The sequence below is a fragment of the Gobius niger genome (assembly GCF_951799975.1).
Source record: "Gobius niger genome assembly, chromosome: 22".
NCBI lineage: Eukaryota > Metazoa > Chordata > Actinopteri > Gobiiformes > Gobiidae > Gobius > Gobius niger.
Window position 1 is genome coordinate 14820517 of NC_136873.1, and position 21699 is coordinate 14842215.

A 21699-nucleotide genomic window follows, 5' to 3' on the forward strand; every position below is an offset into this window, starting at 1 on the left:
CGTCTGTCGATCTCACGCTCCATCCGTCCCTCACTCGTGAACAAGACCCCGAGATACTTGAACTCCTCCACTTGAGGTAAGGACTCCCCACCGATCTGAAGAGGGGAAGACACCTTTTTCCAGTGGAGAACCATGGCTTCGGAATTGGAGGTGCTGATCCTCATTCCGGCCTCTACACACTCGGCTGCAAACCGCCCCAGAGCAGCTGAAGGTCCTGATTTGTTGAAGCCAACAGAACAACATCATCCGCAAACAGCAGAGATGAGACTCTGAGGCTCCCAAACCGGACACCCTGCGGCCCCTGGCTGCGCCTAGAAATTCTGTCCATAATAATAATAACAATTACGTATAACATGCAACAAAACCTTCTCATGATGTAGATACTCCACTAGAGGAGGCTTCTGTGTTTAAAACTATTCTTTTTGCCAGGAAACTAAAGGCTATTGTTAATTTGATGCTAACAAATGCTAAAAATAGCGCCACAATCTGCACTGATCTCTATGAGAAAACACACTTGACTCAACATTAATTTAAGTTTTCTTCAGTTTTTTTTCTTTATGTTTTATTTTCAGTATATATAGGGTTTCTGCGGGCATTAAAAAGCATTAAATTGGATTCAAACTGGCATTAAATGTACATTTATTGGAAAATGATGACTTTGGTCAAAAATTGTAACTGTATAAGTTCATTGAAAATACCAAAAATAAGTAGTTTTGGCTGAACTCTGCCACATTTGTGTTTGTTTTGTCCAATTCTCTTTCATAAGTTTGTTTAATGTTTGTGAATCTTAAGAAATTAAATATGCACGGGTTTTTGTATCGTATTTTGGCATTAAAAATTGCATTAAAAAGCATTCAATTTGACTTGCTTCTGCCTATATAAACCCTGGTTCATTCAAATCCGGACAGGAAGCAGTCATTTCCCTATACTGGCCGACAGGAAGTTAACCAGAAACCTTCTGTGCACAGAGCATAGACTAGAGCATAGAATAAAATATGAATGGACTGATTGTGGTCTACTTCTTCCTGAAACCATAAGGACATGCAGCAGACTCCTGGCTCCTATGGGCTTTCCATTAAAACATCTTTGCCCCTCTTTAAGTTATTGTTGAACACAGGCTTGTCATTCTGACCTACATCGTCTTAATTTTTCCCTTTCACTATTTTTTATTTTCACCCTATTCTAGATAATGGAGCTGGTTCCAAGAACACAGCCAAATTGCTAGCATGTCCGAGCTTCAGTTGGCCAGCACTGAATGCAATGGGGGAAGCCACACGCCCTCAGTCTATTCTTCATTTACAGTCAAGGGCAGGGGTCACGGTCATCTCGCCAAAACTCTCCATTACGCTGCAGCCTCACAACTTTTATTTGCATTTACATCCTTGGACGTTTTCACAGGACAAATTGCTGTATTTATCTCACTCGTGACCATAAACATAAAAGTATAGCACAAGATTTTCATTCTCAACAAAATCCTCATCATTCTGGATGTCAATATAGAAAAACAAAACCCATCAAATCTCAAACTGTGCCAATATGAGAGTATGTGCATACCGACTATACTGATGTATAAAAGTGTTTAAAGATTAAATGGATGCAATAGGTGACATTTTACTCCAAAAGTTGCATGAACAACTTAAACACAAGGATCGTCAGTTGCTCATAGATCTGTGGGAAACAATACAGAGAGGAAGCCAGTCTTCTGCTTACAATTACGTTGATTCTAATGGATACAACAGGACAAAGTGTAAAAATACATTGAAAATAACAACTCCAAGTGACTTCATCTGGCATCCTGCACCAGAAGCTGAGTGTGGAACAGTGTAAGGGGCTGGTGTGGGCTCCTCTCACAGCTCCTCTTCCTCCTCCTGTAGATAAGAAGTCTCTGTCTGTCTGAATGGGAGCTCAAAGTCCAGCTCTATGTCCAGCGCGGGCAGGAGAGCGAAGGCGCTCTCATCCACGGAGGCCACAGTCAGCCGGTTGAACCTGGGGAGAAAAGGATGGATGACCCAGGAGTGAGATCTGTTTCTGTCAGAAAGTCTTGTATATTTCCTGATGTTTATTCTGAAACTGCCCGTAGTTTACGTCATTTCCTTTCTGAGCCCATCCCATCCTCATTCCCGACTCTGCGCTCGATGGGATGGTGCCTCGTGTGCGTAACTAATCAAAAGTAAGTGTTGTCCTGCCCTAATCTGTAAATACGGCTATCAAACCTGTTAAGTATTGTTTGCATTCACCTGTGTACCTGTTCAGTGTCTTACGTGCATGTTTTTGCCCCTTCGTGGGTATTTCTGTAGTGCGTAGTTTAGCTCTCTTTGAGCCATGCGCCCCTCACGTGAAGGCCGCATGGGGTGCAGTTGCGCCCGCTTCCACTAGAGGGAGGCAGAGACCACCGTAGCTATTAAGAACCTACTTTGCCTCATTAGCCCCTGTACATTCGTTGTTATAGTGTTTTTGGGCTATTTGACTAGATTAGCATAATTTTAGTATTCTAATTAGATGTTTCACATTGGTTTGAATATTGTTTGATACCTTTGTACATTGTAATTAATATTATTTTATTCTTTGTTTCTTTTATAGACCACACACACATATGCACACCCATCTACATCCATAAATATTTGTACCCAACTTCATAATAAAGTTCGGCTGCTATAACTTCTCCGCGCCCATCTCTCTGACCGGAGCCCTGTCAAAAGGAAACTGTCGGACCACTACAATTCCCCTCAGAGTGTCCCACTCTATCACATGGTCCTTCGAGCCGGATTCGATAGCTTTCTGGAGACAATATGGAGCCAGGACAACCATCTGCAGATCCAGCAGTGCGTCCTCGATCCCAGCGGGAGACACAGCTACCAGCATCCCTTGCAGACTTTGAAGTTGGGTACACACCGAGAGTCACAATACCTCCTACCACCGAAGCTGAGGAACTCGGAGCAGCAGCCCCAGCTCATGACATCCCAGTCCCTGATCCAATTTCACTGCTGTCTGTGAGAGCAGAGTCATGTCGTTCCCTGGCATCTCATCGTAGCAGACCGAGATCTCAATGCAGCGCTGGCTCATCAACCAAGAGATCTGCTGCAGAAGGGCTATCCGAGATACAGAGTGCCATGTTGGAGGAACAGGTCAAACGCATGGAGCTAGCAGAAGTGCATCGGCAGATTATGGAGCAGACGCTAGTGGACGAGCAGTGCACTCTTCTTGACAAAGAAGCTAAAGACGCCCTCCATGAGAAGGAGGAACTTATCAGAGAACAAGAACGGCAGAGACGTCGACTTGATGAGAAAGCAGAGATGGCACACAAGAGTAAAGAGGCTATCACCAGGCATCAGATGTTGCAACGGCGACTGAAAGAGAAAGAGATGGAATTGGCGCAAGCAGCTCTCATCACGTCTTTCCTGGCGGAAGAAGAAATTAAGAGTTCACTTTCCCCCAAGCCCCTTAGTGAATATGATTACGACCCAAGGTCCTTATCCAGAGATCAACATCTTCTACTGCAATCACAAGGTGCGCCTGGACTGCTCCATTCTACTCCATCTACTCATGATCCGCCACCAGTCTCCAGTGCAGTCACTCGCCCATCTGTCTCGACAAGTCTCCCCTCAGTTCAAGTCCAGCCCGCTCCGCAAGTGAGTGCTCCTGCTACTACTGGTATGCTAGCCCAGACACTGCCTACCTACATGACCATGCCTCTTCCTCCTGCAATTCTCAACCCAGCTCCGCCAGCGGTGCCCAGACCAGTCGTGAGTGCCGTCACCTCACGTGCTCCACCACTGTCAGTAGCACAGTATATGGCCCCACGTGTCCTGCCACAGATGGTCTACAGCCAAGCCCAGGTCCAATATGTGCCTCCACCTGTTCCACCTCAACAGCCAGTGTTACCAGCTGACAATACGCTGTCCTATCCTTACTCTGCCATGCCACCTTTGCCACAACAGGTGACAGCGCCTCCAGGTTACAGGGCAGCGCCAGGCACAGACCTCATGGAGCTCTTAGTTGCCACTTCCTATGGCCTTCCTAGACCCACTCTACCTCATTTCACCTCAGGTAAAGAGTCAGACTTTGCCCTACTCAAGATGGCTTTGGACAATCTGCTCGATACACATTCCCACCTCACAGAGCAGTTCAAATATCAAGTCCTCCTCGATCACCTGAAGTTGCCAAGCGCCTACAAGCTAGCCCAAGCCTACATGCACGATCCTAGACCCTACACTTCAGCCCTTCAGGCTCTCCAAGATAAATATGGGCAACCGCGTCAGCTTGTGCAGAGCGAGCTGGGTACCATCTTGAATTCACCTCCCGTAAGATCTGGAGATCCTGAGGCATTCGACAACTTTGCCCTATCAGTACAGGGTCTAGTGGGCATGCTCCGCTCCCTTGAAGGTGAGAATGGCTACGAACTGCGATGCGGCTCCCACGTCGACAGGCTACTCAGCAAACTGCCCACCAACTATCGAGACGGGTTTGTGGAGTACAGCATAAACCGAGGCATCCTGAGGACCGGCACTGATCAGACCTACACACTTGAAGACTTCTCTGTTTGGCTTCAGTTAAAGTCACAAGCAAAGCGCATTTCATCCCGAGCATCTCTGATGTTCCAAGACCAGCCTAAGCCAGTTAAGGGCCAGAGGAAACCCCAGGGTCCTTCATCCAACGTGTTCTACAACACAGAAAGCCAAGCTAAAGTAACCTCTCCAGATCCTACTCACAGCCCAAAGTCACCCAAAGCTAAACCCAGTGTGAAGCCTTACTGCCCGTACTGTGACACCCGAGAGCATTACCTCAGCTTGTGCCCCAAATTGAAAGTGCTCACTCCATCAGAGATTTCCACTTGGATTAAAGACAGAGGTTGTTGGAGATGTGGCAGGAACCATAAACCTGAGGCATGTACTCTCAAAAAGCCTTGCCAAGTGTGCAAGCAGCAACACCTGACTGTGCTCCACGAAGTGTGTCCGCAAGAGGCCAAGAAGGTGCTAATGGTCAGTGCTGCTCCCAACACCATCTATGTTGACCGCCCGAGTCGTCCGCAGAGAGTAATGCTGAAGCTAGTAAAGGTGCGCCTGTACAATGCCGAGCACTCCCTGGAAGGTTTTGCCATCCTGGATGACGGATCAGAGCGAACCCTCATCCTTCCCTCAGCAGTCCGGCATCTCCATTTAACCAAAGAGCCTGAAAGCTTGCCTTTGCGCACTGTCCGCCATGAGGTGATTCATCTACAAGGAGCTGCTGTCTCGTTCGACATCTCCCCAGCTCATGCTCCCAAACAAAGGTACAACATCTTACATGCTTTCACCGCTGATGAGCTGAGCCTGTCTGAGCATAGCTATCCTGTCAAGTCACTCATGCGCAGATACTCCCATCTGCAAGATCTTCCTCTGCCGAAGGTTGACAAGGTCCAACCGCTTCTGCTCATAGGTTCTGACTTTCCACATCTGCTGCTTCCCAAACAACCGGTTCGAGCAGGTCCTCCTGGGAGTCCAGTAGCTGTACGTACTGCTCTTGGTTGGACATTGCAAGGCCCAGCCAACCTCAACCTCACTGGTGAACACTCTCACTGTTACTTCACCATGTCTCCCAACACAGAGCTGCAGCGGCATGTTGAACGACTGTGGCAAGTCGACATAACTCCGTATGCCAACGTGAAGACTGCGACCCGCTCTAAGGAAGATCAGCAGGCCCTAGAGCTGCTGGAACAGCGCACAGTCAAAGAAGAAGTGGATGGAGTGACAAGGTATGCCACTCCACTACTTAGACGCAAAGCGAGCCCCACACTCTGGGGTCCAAAGCACACATTGCTCCCACAGCTACGGAGCACAGAACGCCGTCTAGCCAAAGACAGTGCTCTAGCTAACACCTACTGTCAAGAAATACAGAAGCTTGAACAGTTGGGCTACGCCAAACCTCTACCATCCGACACAGTAGACAGCTCCCCAGAATCCTGGTATCTGCCGCACCATGTTGTCCACCACAATGGAAAGGCTAGGATTGTCTACAACTGTTCCTACCAACACAACGGTCAAAGCCTCAACAGCCAACTGTTGCCCGGTCCGACCTTAGGCCCTACCCTCCTCGGTGTACTTCTTCGGTTCCGAGAACACAGTGTGGCTGTCAGTGGTGACATCAAAGCGATGTTTCATCAAGTTCGCCTGCTGCCAGATGACAAGCCCCTTCTCCGTTTTCTCTGGAGAGGTATGAAGAGGGAGGAGGAACCAACGGTGTACGAGTGGCAGGTTTTGCCGTTCGGAACAACATGCAGTCCCTGCTGCGCCACCTACGCCCTCCAGCGGCATGTGAAGGACAACAGCAGCGGCCATGAGGACATCCTACACCTTGTGGAGACTGCCTTCTATGTCGACAACTGCTTGACCAGTGTCACGAACGCTGATGAAGCCAAAACCATCATCAACCGGATGCGCAAACTGCTATCAGCTGGAGGCTTCGACATCAGGCAGTGGGCCAGCAACACCCCCACAGTTGTTGAGCATCTTCCAGTGGAAGCGAAAGCAGCGAGCACCGAGTTGTGGCTCTCTCAGCCCCGCCAAGATCCAGAAGAGCCAGCCTTAGGCCTTCGCTGGAACTGCCTTACCGATCGCCTTGGGTACCGCCACAGACCCGTAGAGTATTCACAGCCAACTCTGAGGAATGTCTACAAGGTGATGGCAACACAATACGATCCCCTCGGATGCCTCATTCCATTCACCACCCGAGCGAAGATCCTGATTCAAGACCTGTGGGGAGTGGGAGTTGGCTGGGATGAACCGATCCGACCAGAACCTCTGCTGGATGTCTGGACCCAGTGGGAGAGTGAATTGGTCCATCTTCCACGAGTGGAAATCCCCCGATGCTATGTCCCATCTGTAGCAGACACTGGGGAACCCAGACGAGAGGCACACATCTTCTGCGATGCCTCTGAAAGAGCCTACGGGGCAGTCGCTTATCTTCGCACCCAAGACAACCAAGGTGAAGTTCACGTAGCATTTGTGATGGCCCGATCACGAGTGAGCCCCCGCAAACAACTTTCCATGCCACGCCTCGAACTGTGTGCGGCTTTAGCCGGAGCCCAGCTAGCTAAGGTCATTATGACAGAAATGTCACTCTCTCCCCAGCAAGTCACTCTCTGGACTGATTCGACGACAGTTTTGACGTGGCTCACGTCCGACTCGTGTCGCTACAAGGTCTTTGTGGGAACAAGAGTTTCAGAAATTCAAGACCTCACTGAAAGCTCGACCTGGCGGTACGTCAGCACCACTGATAATCCCGCCGATGACCTTACTCGCGGCAAATCCTTGCTCGAGCTCAGCCAACCGAACCGATGGATCCAAGGTCCACCATTCCTCCGACAACATCCAGACTCTTGGCCAGTGCTTCAGTTTACAGAAGCCCAAGAAGCAGACGAGGATGAACTTCGAAAGACAGTGTTCTGTGGAGCCACCACCTGCTCTCCAACCACGACACCCATGTCTGATATAGACAATTGGGACAGTCTTCTCAAGGCTACCCATGAGAGCCTTCACGGGGCGGCCAATGACCAGAGCAGGCCCACCATGACAGCAGCTGACGTCCAAGCAGCAGAGCTACATGTCCTCAGACAGGCCCAGAGTGAGTCCTTCCCTGAAGAGGTGGAAACTCTTGCTGCTGGTAAGCCCATCTTGAAACAGAGCCACCTGATCATGCTTGCTCCAGAGTATGATGAAGCTGTTGGTCTGGTGAGAGTGGGAGGCAGACTACGCAGAGCAGAAGATCTTGACCCAGATGCGATACATCCCATCATCCTCGATCCCAAACATCATGTCACGAAGCTGCTCATTAAGAAATATGACAGTGAACTGCTACATCCTGGTCCCGAGCGAGTTTTCGCAGAGATGAGGAGAAGATATTGGATCCTCCGAGGAAGAGAGTCCATCAAACGACATCAGCACGGCTGTGTTGAATGTCAGAAATGGCGCGCTTCTCCAGTGGTCCCTCAGATGGCAGATCTACCCCCCGCCAGACTCCGTTTATACAAACCACCTTTCTGGTCGACCGGAGTCGACTGCTTCGGCCCATACAACGTCAAGGTGGGACGGCGCACAGAGAAGCGGTGGGGTCTGATTTTCAAGTGCATGACGACAAGCTGTGTGCACCTCGACCTACTGGAGAGCATAGACACTGATGCTTTCCTGATGGCTCTCCGCCGCTTCATCGCCCGCCGCGGCAAGCCATTTGAGATCCTGTCCGACAGAGGAACCAACTTCCGAGGTGGAGCTGCAGAGCTGCAGGCCAGTTTTGCCGCTTTAGAACTTCCTCTTCAAGAACAGCTGGCCGGACAGAAGATTGAGTTCCGTTTCAATCCCCCTGGTTCTCCACACTTTGGGGGAACATGGGAACGAGAGATCAAGTCGATTAAGTCAGCTCTCCAAGTCATCCTCCAGGACCACACCGTCGCCGAACCTGTGCTGCAGACTGTGCTGATTGAAGTGGAGGGAATTCTCAACGCTAAACCACTTGGATACATCTCCGCCGACGCAGCTGATCCGGATCCCGTCACACCGAATCTACTGTTGATGGGACGCCGCGACGCATCACTCCCGCAGGCAGTCTACGCGGCCAGTGATCTTCTCAGCAGAAGAAGATGGCGCCACAGCCAGATCCTGGCAGACCATTTCTGGTCCAACTTCGTCCGTCGCCACCTCCCAGACCTGCAGAAGCGGTCGAAGTGGCACAAGGACACAGACAATCTGACTGCTGGCCAGGTGGTGATGGTGGTTGATTCGCAGCTACCCAGAGCCCAGTGGCCCATTGGGAGAGTGGTGAAGACCTGTCCCGGCTCGGATGGACGAGTCAGGGCAGCTGAAGTCAAGATCAAGGGACAGACCTACCTACGGCCAGTCGTGCGCCTTGTGAGGCTGCCAGCCTGGGAGGATGAAGACGACTCCAACTAAGTAGACTTTCCCTTTGAGTTCAAATTTATTGCTAAATTTGGGGGCGGCTATGTCAGAAAGTCTTGTATATTTCCTGATGTTTATTCTGAAACTGCCCGTAGTTTACGTCATTTCCTTTCTGAGCCCATCCCATCCTCATTCCCGACTCTGCGCTCGATGGGATGGTGCCTCGTGTGCGTAACTAATCAAAAGTAAGTGTTGTCCTGCCCTAATCTGTAAATACGGCTATCAAACCTGTTAAGTATTGTTTGCATTCACCTGTGTACCTGTTCAGTGTCTTACGTGCATGTTTTTGCCCCTTCGTGGGTATTTCTGTAGTGCGTAGTTTAGCTCTCTTTGAGCCATGCGCCCCTCACGTGAAGGCCGCATGGGGTGCAGTTGCGCCCGCTTCCACTAGAGGGAGGCAGAGACCACCGTAGCTATTAAGAACCTACTTTGCCTCATTAGCCCCTGTACATTCGTTGTTATAGTGTTTTTGGGCTATTTGACTAGATTAGCATAATTTTAGTATTCTAATTAGATGTTTCACATTGGTTTGAATATTGTTTGATACCTTTGTACATTGTAATTAATATTATTTTATTCTTTGTTTCTTTTATAGACCACACACACATATGCACACCCATCTACATCCATAAATATTTGTACCCAACTTCATAATAAAGTTCGGCTGCTATAACTTCTCCGCGCCCATCTCTCTGACCGGAGCCCTGTCAAAAGGAAACTGTCGGACCACTACAATTCCCCTCAGAGTGTCCCACTCTATCACAGTTTCATTCGCCATTATCCTTGATTAACCAGTCATTGTTTTTTAATCACTGTGTTCTGGATATTTCTCTTTGTAACAGCTTATCATCAGGTCTGCTCGGTGCAGCTCCAGTCAGTTTGATACAAGCAGCCATTGGGGAAGAGTAGGGTGCACTGAGCCCTATCCTTTGGTCCAAGTTATTGCGGGTCCACTATTGTCAATAAATCAACATTGCAACATTTTATCAGAAAACCAACATTTGAACATGTTGAACACTCAGATCTAGGGACACAGATCAGTCATATTTAGTCAATATTTTGAAGAAGAAACCATTCTTTTGGGCCTCAGTATGGATATTTTAAATTTTGAAAGAATGTCAATGTGAGGATCGGTGTTGGGCAGTAACAGAATATTTGAAATACTAATCTGAGTATCTGGGTCAGTGACTCTGGGTCAGAGTTGAAAAAACAGTTACTTTCCTAAAAATCAAACTAGTACATGTGCTGCGATCTGCTGCACTTTCTGTATGCATTTCAAAGTGTGTTTTTCAGTTGCTAAATAGCGGTGTTCAGGCTGTGCACCAAGCATAGCTTTCACGTCTTTAGGCATATATATTTTATATATATATTGGTATCGCTTTATTTTAAAGTGTGCTTGTTAAGTATTAAAGCAGTACTAAGTAACTCTTCCCCCTAGAGGCCATACGCGCAACTGCAGGTGTAGTAGCAAGTTACGATTTTTTAACTTATTAATTGTCTTGGAGAGTAAATACTACGCTGACAGGAAAGGCGAAGGGAGAGAGGGTTACTGTGCATCCAATTATACAATGGAAATATTTTTTTTCACACAAACTTGGCTGTAAATACTGTTTAAAGTGACGCTAGCCCGCAGTTAGCATGTTAGCTTCTTCTTCGTGATTCCATTAGTGTGTATTGGTGACTCCGGTCCGGTGGCAGTCAAGTTGCAAACATGGTTTTCTGTCCAGAGACACCAGGGGGAGATGTAAGACCCTCCAATCATCCCATAAACACTTGTATTACCCCCACACGGACTACGGGAAAGATTTATTAAGGTAAACACGTTACTTAGTACTGCTTTAATAAGGTATTAATAAGCATTGTAATCTTATCCATGGCCTATTAGTATGTTGATAGATAATAATATAATAAGCATGGCCTATTCATTATTAATGCTTATTAATACTTAACAAGCACACCCTATTAAAAAGCATTACCCAAGTATTCAGAATACAGTCCTCTTATTGGACAAAGTAACGGAATAAGTAACAAAATATGTTTTAAGGCAAGTATTCAGTATTCTGTAGTTAAATACAATATCAAAGTATTCTCTCCAAGGATAAGGCAGCGCTTCAACTGTAGAACAAGAAACGACCAAAACTGCATGACTGAAGTGAAATGCTCCTCCATGTTTGTTACTGATGAGGGGATAAGGTCGTTATACAAATGTTCCCGTGATTGTTGTAGCTAGAGAGAGAGAGAGAGAGGATTGAAGTGCACAGCAGTAACATCTTCTGACCTCAGGAAGAGTCCTTGGAGGTTGGGCGTGCCGTCGAACGCAGAGGCCGACACCGAGGAGATCCGGTTGTTCTGCAGGTGAAGGAACTGCAGCGACTCGGGGAGGTCCGGAGGAATGTGGGACAGGAGGTTCTCGGAGAGGTCCAGGGTCTGGACAAAGAGACTCATTCAGGGACACACGCGGCATGTTCATATTTAAGAACACATTTCAGGTACTTGATAAACTCTTTTAAAATGTCCAACTTGAGTGCAGATATTTGACGGACTTCAGTTGCATCTGTTTGGGCCATATTTCTTATATTGTGTATCAGCTTATGGAATAATTAAAGGCAATATTTATTGGAATCAAACTCTGGTCAGGTCAGCGAGGTCATTTCACAATTAAATAACCTAAAGTGATGTGCGGAACATTGTCCTCATTTTATCCTTTCACTCTTTTTGTTTTTCTCATTCCAAGCTATAGCAGTTGGTGCCAAAACACAGCCAAATTGTTAGCATGAACAAGCTTCAATTACCCTGCACTGAACGCTATGGGGGAAGCATTCTTAATTTTACAGGTCATGGAGTCATGGATTTTGAACCAAATAACCCATTTTCTCACTCTAGCCACTAGGGGGCAGCTTTCAAGCTTTACATCATGTTATTATGTCATTCCCTCATTAAAAACATGCCTGAAGTGTTGCCTTGGCACATTCACGTATTTTTGAGTAATCTGTAAAAACTCTGATGGCGGCCATTTTAGGGATAGGTTTGCCTGAGTCCTCCTAGGAACGCCCCCACCTCCTGGAGACGCCTCCGAGCTTTCGTCACCAGCCGAGTAACCAACCGCTGCTCCTCAGCAGAACCCCCTCCCCACTGATGCCACAGACAGCGTGTGGAGGGGGCGTGTTTGAAAGGCTCAGAGGTTCTTAAAGAGACAGAGGCTTATTTCAAGACATTCACTACAGCCATTTTGAGAGAGCAATTTTAAACAAGGCAGTTATTCTAATTTACTGCATTTACAGACCAACAGAAGGTTTGGTCATCATTGTAGTGTGATATAGGCTGGTGCTATGTGATTGAAAAAGCAGAATACCCCCTCTTTAACTTTAAAAAAGGAAAGAATTCCACACGTGTCCAGTAGAGGGCACTGACACAAGAGATCAGGATATAAACAGCATATTATAGCCACGTGGTATATGGTCAGTCTGCCCCACGATGAGTAAAAAGAGAATATGCGGTTTGTTAATCTATAATAAAGCTCTTGACTCACACTGAGGCTGCTGAGCTCCAGCCAGGCGCCCTGGTAGGCAGAGTTCAGCTTCAGCTGGTTGTTGCTGAGGACAAGCCTCGTCAGTTGGTCCATCCCAGTCAGAGCGCCTGCTGGAATGGAGCTCAGCTGGTTGTTCTTGAGCTCCAGGACCTGCAGGCTGCGCGGCAGGCCAACGGGGAACGTGTGCAGGCTGTTCCCGGACAGCTCCAGGGTCTGCAGGCGGCGCAGCTTCCTGAAGGCCTCGGGGTGCAGTCGGTCACTCCTCAGCCTGTTGTAGCTGAGGTTGAGCTCGGTTAAAGTGTGCAGCAAGGCCAGGTCGTTGCGTCCGATCTCAGAGATGGAGTTGTGGAGCAGCATCAGGGTCTTGGCTCTGCGGGGCATCCCTCGAGGAACTCTCTCGAGGAGGTTATTGTACATGTGCAGGGTGTGCAGCTTCTTCAGGCCCTAGAACGAGGCACAGGATACAGCAAGTTTAGTCATGCTCAGGAACCAAGTCAATTTACTTTTTGAGGATTTGTACTTTCCTTGAGAAGGATGAGTGTTTCTACTTTTTCTCCTAGTTATTTTTAGCAGGCAACACATATTTAAACGGATTTGTACTTTCTACTTTGAATACTTAAATCAACACTGTGTAAAATTTCATCCCACAAATAGAATAAAAAATACAACATTTATTTTGTATCCAGGGAGGAGAATTGCACGTCCTCAACTCTTCCGAGTGCGAAACCCCGAGAAAAATGACAAATGTTAGAAAAAAATGGGTAGCACATCGATGTGATTCATACACCCAGACACATGTGCTACCCTTCACATTATTTTCTAACATTTATTTTGATTACATTATGGTACATTTATGGTTTAACGTGGCAAGTTTAATAAACATTCTGCAAGGATTGATGGTGTGCAGGATTTCCTTTATACCATTTATGATTTGAATGCCTGTTTGATGTCTCTGTAAGAATTAAACAACGAACAAGGCCGTGGGAACCCAGGGTGCTGAGGGCGCTGCAGCACCCCCTGGTGGACAGTTTGTGAACTGCAGGCAATATCAACCCCTTAACTCCCACCTGAACCGAGCACATTTTCTCCAGCTTTACCCCAGTCCAAAAGCTTCTGGAAAAAAAGTGTGAAAATAGCAACAAAACTGAGACGAAAACAAGGATGAAAATGTGAAAAAAGTGAGAAAACACTGACGAAAAAGTGACAAAAAATGACAAAAATTGACACAAATATGACCAAAAAATGTGAATAATTTGACAAAAAAGTGACAAAAAAAAATAGAAAAAATGACAAAAAATGGACAAAAATTTGACAAAAAAGTGAGGAAAAAATGGACGAAAAAGTTATAAGAATTTGACAAAAAAATGCGAATAATTTGACGAAAAAGTGACAAAAAAGTCACCAAAATTTGACCAAAATGAGACGACTGCCCAACAAAAAAAGTTATGAAAAAAAATCTGATGTGAGGAAAAAGATCAATTTAGTTTTTGTAGGTCTTTCAAATGAGGCGTTACACTGGCCTACAGGATTTGGGTAAAGCTGAACTGGAGAAAATGCTCTCGGTTCAGGCGGGAGTTAAGAGGTTAATAAATAGGATTTATGCACAGAAAAAGTATTTTAAGGGTACATTTTGTCCCTCAGCGCCCCCTAACTAAAATATCTTCCCACGGCTCTGGAACATACAGAAGAAAGAGCTGGTGAAGACTTTGCCTGGGGCTCCTCCTGCTGGCAGCTGTAGGAACGACTTATTAAAAATGTTGATTTATGACGTTGTTTACAGCTTCAGCACAGCCAGATGAACCTGCAGCCGTATCCAGGAAGTACAGAACGAAGCGCTGACACAATAGAAACAGCTAATTTAAACAGGATTAACATGGTTTAATGCGGGATAGGTCTCCTTTAGGTATTTGACTGAGCAACTTTCACTTGAGTTGGAGATATATTTGACCATTAGTATCAGTACTTTGCGATCGAGTACTTTGACCACCTCTGCTCCTAACACAGAGCAGCACCTGGAAGGCGGCGGGGTGGATGGCGCGTGAGCGGAGCTTGTTGTTGTGGATCAGTAGATACTCCAGGTTTCGGAGCGGGCTCAGGCTGTCTGCAGGAATGCCCTGGATGGAGTTCCTCTCCAGGTGCAGCAGAAGCAGGGTCTTTGGGAGGCCGCTGGGGACCACACTCAGGTTGTTGTTGGACAGATCGAGGTACTCCAAACTGCTGAGGTCACTGGAGCAGGAAAACACAGAGCCAGCTGAAGTCAATCGTTTGGACCTTGTAGTTTACCCATGTTTTTGATATCGAAGAGTGTTGTTGTGGCAAATACTTATAGGTACTGTGCTTAAACACCATGGAATATGTACCTGAAGGCAGCGTGCTCGATGTCCTCACTGTTCAGCTGATTATCTTGTAGATGGAGCTCCCTCAGGTCAGACAGATTTTCAAACGCCCCAGCTGGGAGCTTCTTCAGCTTGTTGTTCTGTAACATCAAACATTTTAGAATAGAAGGCTATGTTCAGACTGCAGGGCTCAATGCTTAAATCAGACATTTTGGAGGGAAATCCCAAGGTTGCAAGGTCATTCGCACGACTCCTATCTGAACAAAATGTGTCTCTGAATGTCCTATAAGGCAGATTAAAACCTGCCTGAGGCTGTAAATATGGTGTTTGATAATGATAATATCATTTGTCATAGTCCTAAAGTTGGCAGCTAAAAGGAATCTGATGTTTAGTAAGCAACATGTTCCCTGTGTCTACACTCAAAAACATTTCTAAACGGTTAAACACTTTTGTTTTTGCTCTCATTTGTCATGGGGTGGATTTAAAAAACACAATAGACACATTTCTCTCAAATATTGTTCACAAATCTGTCTAAATCCGTGTTAGTAAGCACTTCTCCTTTGTGTGAGAATCCCCCCCTCACAGATGTGGCATATCAAGATGTCATTACAATAATGTCTACAATAAAAGGACACTGAAATGTTCTCACTGGAGGGTCGGGGGGTCAGAAAACCTGTCAGTCTCTTGTGTGACATCATTTGCCTCACAGTGCAGCACATTCCGTTGTCGTACTGTATACGCCAATCCAGAGCCTCTCAAACATGGTCAATGGATGACATGTCAATCATTAAATGACAATAAAATAAAATGTCAATAAAATGTGTTGTCATTGTCCTTTAATCAACTCGACAGTATATGCTGAACTGCGTGAGGCAAATGGTGGTCTCACCAGACACTGACTGGTTTTCTTAGTCCATGAGAAATGAGAGCAAACACTAAAGTGTTGCGTTTAAACTTTTGTTGTATATGTTTGTCCCATTTCTTCAGGCATACCAAAGAACACATACACCAAGGCTCTGTGCATTTGAAAAAATCCCAGACCCAGAAGTACCACATAGAGCAGCAGCAGACCTTGAGGTGGAGGCGGTGGAGGCTGGACGGCAGGTTCTTGGGCACCTCCTTAAGGAGGTTGCTGGACATGGTGAGGAGCTCCAGGCTGTTGGAGCAGTTGAACATGTGTTCAGGCAGCCCAGAGTCCGTCAGCTTGTTGTTGTGGAGGTACACCGACCTGAGTTAAAGAACAGGCTGTAAGTGAAAGCTAAGGAAGCACAGTCTTCACTGGACACACACTGTTACCTGAGCTTAGGCTTGTAGCCAAATGTATACGGATATACTCTGGTAAGCTCATTCGATGAAAAATCTGCATTTACTAAGGAGTGTGGTAGTGCCTTGGGAGCTGAAGTAAGCTGCAGGAATCAGAACAGACGCCTGTGTGAATTTATCTGCATTTAACCAATGTCCTGCTACTGTCCTGGTGCCATCAGCTTACCCAACATGGAGAGATTCTCATTTCTATTCTCACACAAGACAGGTGTGGCACTTACATTGTTGTATGCCAGGTACAAAAACGCCAACTGCTCCAGCATTTCAAGGCCTTCATCCTCAAGACCTGTGGGGAAATGACATTTGATTATATTTGTGCAATGTAGTTTCATGCTAGCAGATCTTAACTATAATACTTTCGCAATTTGTCTCCTAAACATTGCTAAAAGTTATAAATAATTTGGGAGAGACTTGGCAACCTTGTCTTGTGTTAGAGAAATGCGCTGTGGTATCAAAGGAATTTGGAAAGACTTTGGTTTGATTCGTCTCCGAGTTAACTGGCTCCGTACCTCTGTGTGCTGTCGCTCTAAAGGCTGTTCCAACTTACCGTCACTGCTCAGACCGTTGCTTTGGAGGTTGAGTGTTTCGAGCAGATACAGATGCGAGACATGTTCCACTGTGATTTCCCGTATCATGTTGTTCTGAAACACAAAGTTACTCATTCTGTACACATTTTTCAGTAGGGAGCTGTAGAAACCCCATGTTTGTTTCAGTAGCAGTAATATATACCATATATAACTATAGCAATGTTATTTTTTGATTGTACATTATATATGCACCCCCTGAGTGTTCTTGAGTGCTGAAGTAACAAGTGAATTTCTCCATTTCTCCATCCTTAAACTATACGTACAGTGAGAACCATATGTTTACATACACTTCATAAAAGCACACATTTGCATTTTTATTTCTCACTGTCAGAGATGAAACCAGAATTATCTTTTATTTTATTTGGGTCAATTAGAATTTTAAAAAATATTTCTATTTGTCAAATTTCAGAAGAATGAGAGATAGAATTTTCTACACAATGTTTTATAACTTTAAAAAAAAAACTTGAAACTGTATATTTTGGGTCAAGCCTTTTGGATTTCCTTCCACAAGCTTCTCACAATAGTTGGCAGGATTTTTGGTCCATTCCTCCAAACAGAACTGGTGTAAATTTGTGGGCCATCTTGTGTGTACATGCATTTTCAGCTCTATCCACACATTTTAACTGGATTCAGATCAGGACTTAGTGATGACCACTTCAAAACATTGACTTTCTTATCCTTAAGCCACTTTGTAACCAGTATTGACCATATGCTTTGGGAATTGTCCACTTGGAAGACCCATCTGCATCATGCTTTAAAAGTCCACACACCTCTAAAGAGAGCAGCTGGGTCCCGTCAGACAGACCGCTGGGGAACTCGGTCAGCTCCGCCGAAGCACAGTTGACCGTGCTGTCGGAGGGGCATTTGCAGAGCAAGGGACATTTGTCCGTTTGACTCGTGGGAGAAGGCTCTTCATCCGCGCTCTCAGGGTCCTGGCAGAGCACGGCCGACACCAGGAGCAGCGCCCCGAGAGCCGATGTCCACGTGACCTTCCAGACGACCATGTCCTCTGAAACACAGGCACACGAGAGCTCCTGCGTTATGCACGGTTCACAACTTTAAACCACTTATGGTGTCTTCCCATAGGGGCAAAAATATGGCCGCTACCTGTTCTTCTACTTGCATATGTTGCCATCGTGTACTTTTACCTAAGGCCAAGGAGATGATTATGGAGATGATTGATTGGTGGATTGACTGATTATGAGTGAGTGGGTGGATGGATGGATGGATGGATGGATGGATGGATGGATGGATGGATGGATGGATGGATGGATGGATGGATGGATGGATGGACTGATTATGAGTGGTTGGATGAATGGATGGATGGATTGACTGATTATGAGTGGTTGGATGAATGGATGGATGGATTGACTGATTATGAGTGAGTGGATGGATGGATGGATGGATGGATGGATGGATGGATGGATGGATGGATGGATGGATGGATGGATGGACTGATTATGAGTGGATGGATGGATGGATAGATGGATGGATGGATGGATGGATGGATGGATGGATGGATGGATGGATGGATGGATGGATGGATGGATGGATGGACTGATTATGGGTGGATGGATGGATGGATGGATGGATGGATGGATGGATGGATGGATGGATGGAGGATGGATGGATGGATGGAGGATGGATGGATGGATTGATGGATGGATGGATGGATGGATGGATGGATGGATGGATGGATGGATGGATGGATGGACTGATTATGGGTGGATGGATGGATGGATGGATGGACTGATTATGGGTGGATGGATGGATGGATGGATGGATGGATGGACTGATTATGGATGGATGGATGGATGGATGGATGGATGGATGGATGGATGGATGGATGGATGGATGGATGGATGGATGGATGGACTGATTATGGATGGATGGATGGATGGATGGATGGATGGATGGATGGATGGACTGATTATGAGTGGATGGATGGATGGATTCGATTGATTTGCTTGATTGATGGACGGACGGACAGACGGTTGGTTGGTTGGATGAATGGATTTATGGATGTTGGATTGATTGATGGATTTATGGATGGATTTACCGACCGACCGACCGACCGTTCATCATTGGGGGCACCGAGGTGGAAGTAGTACCCAGCCACAGATACCTGGGTGTGCAGCTGGATGAGAAGCTGGACTGGGTCACTCGGAATCCATGTACTGTACGGGGCAACGCTGACTGTATTTTTTAAGGTTGCTACGGTCATTTAACATCAGCCCACCCTTGCTTCAGGGGAGAGGGCATTTGTGCAGAGGTCATCAGGGTGAACAAACTTAATAAGAGGGCAGGTTCTGTGGTTGGATTGGCACTCCCGACAGTCCATCAAGTGGCTCACGGAAGAATGCTCTCAAAACTCATGGCCATTAAGTGTAATACCTCCCACCCCTATTCACGCCATCATCTATCTAGCCAAACAACATTCTTTAAAACGTCAACATCTATGCAAAGAGAGAGAAGCCGAGGATGTGTGTAAGTCACGCAAAAAGATTGTTTTCTGTAATTTTTCAGATACTTTTGGCCACTGGTAGCTGGCGAGCCCAGTTTGTTTGTACAAGGGAAATAGCGCGAGTGCAGAGAGTGGGAGGCTGAGGATGATGGTTTGTGTATGTGAGGAAATAGCTCAGGTGTTTAGAGAAACAGTGAGAGTAGAAGCCCAGCGTTAATGATGGTTAGGAGAAGGGAGTCGGTTAAGGAAAATAGAAAGGCAGAGAGATTGGTTGTGTGTGTAAAAAGAAAGATCGTTGAAGACATGTTTGAAAGTCAAGATTTTCATTGTGTAGATATTGAACAAAAGTCTAGGCTGTTTGAAGGCAGCCACCGAATCTCAGTCCCGAATGTTTTGAGTAAAGACAAGGCCTGTTTATCATCTTAAAAAATGTAAGGTCTCTGTGCCAGAAGCTTGTAGATCTGAGATTGCTTGCGACAGACGCTCAACGTTCTGGATTTTTTAGCTCTGTGACGGCTCATGCGTGTGCAACAATACGCCTTATCAGCTCATGCAGAGGTGTGCGTTTCTACTATACCTTGCGGTTCCAGATGAGTCCAGGTGTTTCCAGATGATGTCTTCAGCGTCCCAACTGTCCACGTCCCTCCGCGCTCCGAGGCAGAGAGGAGGGAGGGATAGGCCAGGGGAGGGAGCACTGAGCAGCCTGAGACCCTCAGCGCTGAGGCGGAGAGCAGGGAGAGGCCAGGGGAGGGAGCAGCCCGGGACTCTGCCAAACAGACATTCTTCGCCCACTGCTCTCTCCAACTTGCTGCACATGAGTCATCACGTACCGGGTAAACACGGTTGTGTCAGGCAGGGAATCTGATGGAAAAACTTCAAATGCATGCACAGTAATGGGCTGGTTTTGTGTGGTTATCAAAAGTGTAGTAGGTACCTATTGTCACGGTCACGTTCTGGCACCATCATCACAGTCTGAATGAGGTGAATCCGGAGACAATTAAGCAACATGATCAACTAACTGCTGACATTCAAACCTTGAGGAACCTTTTGCAGTTATAATTAGGAACAGGAGCTTCAACTCCTTCTGCACGTCAGAACAATCTCAGACAACAAAATCCTTTTGCAAAAAACACACTCTTTGAGCTGAAATTGTTTAAATTGTATTTTTTTAAAGATAGTTTTAAATATAAAAAAAAGCACACATAAAAACAAAACATTATTTTTGTTTCAGTTTGAATGATTTGCACTTCTTTATTGTGTGTATTGTATTGTGCGGCATCTAATGTGTAAACCCATGTTTATAAAACGTAATGAAATTTTTTTTAAACTTTTTTTATTTTTTTTATTAAGCTTTATTTTTATTTTATTTATTTATTTATCAGGGACGATACAATCAACATAGTTACAATTAATATTTGCAGCTGATGCGATGCATGAAGAGCTTGTAGCTAGTGCTAGTTCGCAGCTCATGTCCCTGGTTGGGCCTTTCTACACAGTTTACAATAATAAAATACATAAATACAACTATTAACATGTGCAATACACAAATATGGCAGGAATGTTCCATATTACAAATTGTTAAGTCAGCACAGGACATAAACATAAAAACAAAAACAAACCAAAAAAAGTGATACTGTTCTGAATACTAGAGGTTGCTTATTAAGTCCAGATCATCAATGATGTTTTTAAGGTTCAGACCAGTGTTTTTTTCCATGAAGGAAACAGAGGAGAAAAATAAAGACAGTTCTTTGTGAAAAGTGACAGTTGATGGTTTTGCTTTTAAGAATCGACATTTGTGGATGAAGAATTTACCCAATATAATGATAACATTCAAAACAAGTTCTATATTGCTGTCCTTTTTTAAAATTCCAAAAATAATGTCCTTGCTTGAAAAGTCCTGTAAATTGGGAATCTTCGGGAAAAGCCAATAATGAATGTCATCCCACAGTACTTTGGAGAACATGCAGTCATAAAACAAGTGTTCTGTAGATTCAATATTAACAACACAAAAAGTACAACAGTTATCTTCCCACCCAAAACGATGTCGAAGAAGGTCTTTGGACGGGTAAATGCCCGAGAGTACTTTAAAGTGAACTTCCTTGGCCTTTGGAAGAATGGGAAATTTTAAATATTTCGTTCTGATTTTCCGCTTCTCATTGTGTAAGAAGATTATCGAAATTGAATTTGGGTTTGAGATAAAAGGGAAAAGGATCTTAGTGAAGAGGTTTCGAATTTTACAGTTTGTAAGATTTGGAGAAGTAGTGTTAATTCCATTTACCAAAAGTTTAGGAAGACACGGGTATGGAGGACCGTGGCTGCCAAAACAATAAATATATACAGAAATAAATAAATAAATATATAAATAAATATATAAATAGAGAAATAAATAAATAAATGCAAAAATAAATAAATAAATGCAAAAATAAATAAATAGAGAAATAAATAAATAAATGCAAAAATAAATACAGAAATAGAGAAATAAATGTATGAATGCAGAAATAAATGTATGAATAAATACAAAAATAAATAAATA

The 21699-nt window shown here is 45.3% G+C and overlaps 1 protein-coding gene across 1 annotated transcript; it reads right to left on the reverse strand.

Moving 5' to 3' along the window:
- Positions 1 to 1460: 1460 nt before the first annotated feature.
- podn (podocan) lies at positions 1461 to 19974 on the reverse strand. The gene is made up of 11 exons (XM_079581064.1): positions 19744 to 19974; positions 17473 to 17711; positions 16663 to 16756; positions 16337 to 16401; positions 16089 to 16198; positions 15864 to 16020; positions 14817 to 14932; positions 14469 to 14682; positions 12457 to 12900; positions 11206 to 11354; positions 1461 to 1986 (listed from the first exon to the last, which is right to left on the reverse strand). Exons 2-11 carry the CDS (start codon positions 17704 to 17706, stop codon positions 1848 to 1850), a joined length of 1722 nt encoding a protein of 573 aa, XP_079437190.1. The 5' UTR covers positions 17707 to 17711; positions 19744 to 19974; the 3' UTR covers positions 1461 to 1847.
- Between the last annotated feature and the right edge of the window lie 1725 nt (positions 19975 to 21699).

Excerpts from the sequence above, each read along its gene's own strand:
- podn (XM_079581064.1), bottom strand. The coding sequence starts at position 17,706 with ATGGTCGTCTGGAAGGTCACGTGGACATCGGCTCTCGGGGCGCTGCTC. Across the intron at positions 16,199-16,336 it reads TGTACCTGGCATACAACAAT|CTTACTTCAGCTCCCAAGGC; the intron begins GTAAGTGCCACA and ends TGATTCCTGCAG. Across the intron at positions 16,021-16,088 it reads GGCTACAAGCCTAAGCTCAG|GTCGGTGTACCTCCACAACA; the intron begins GTAACAGTGTGT and ends TCTTTAACTCAG.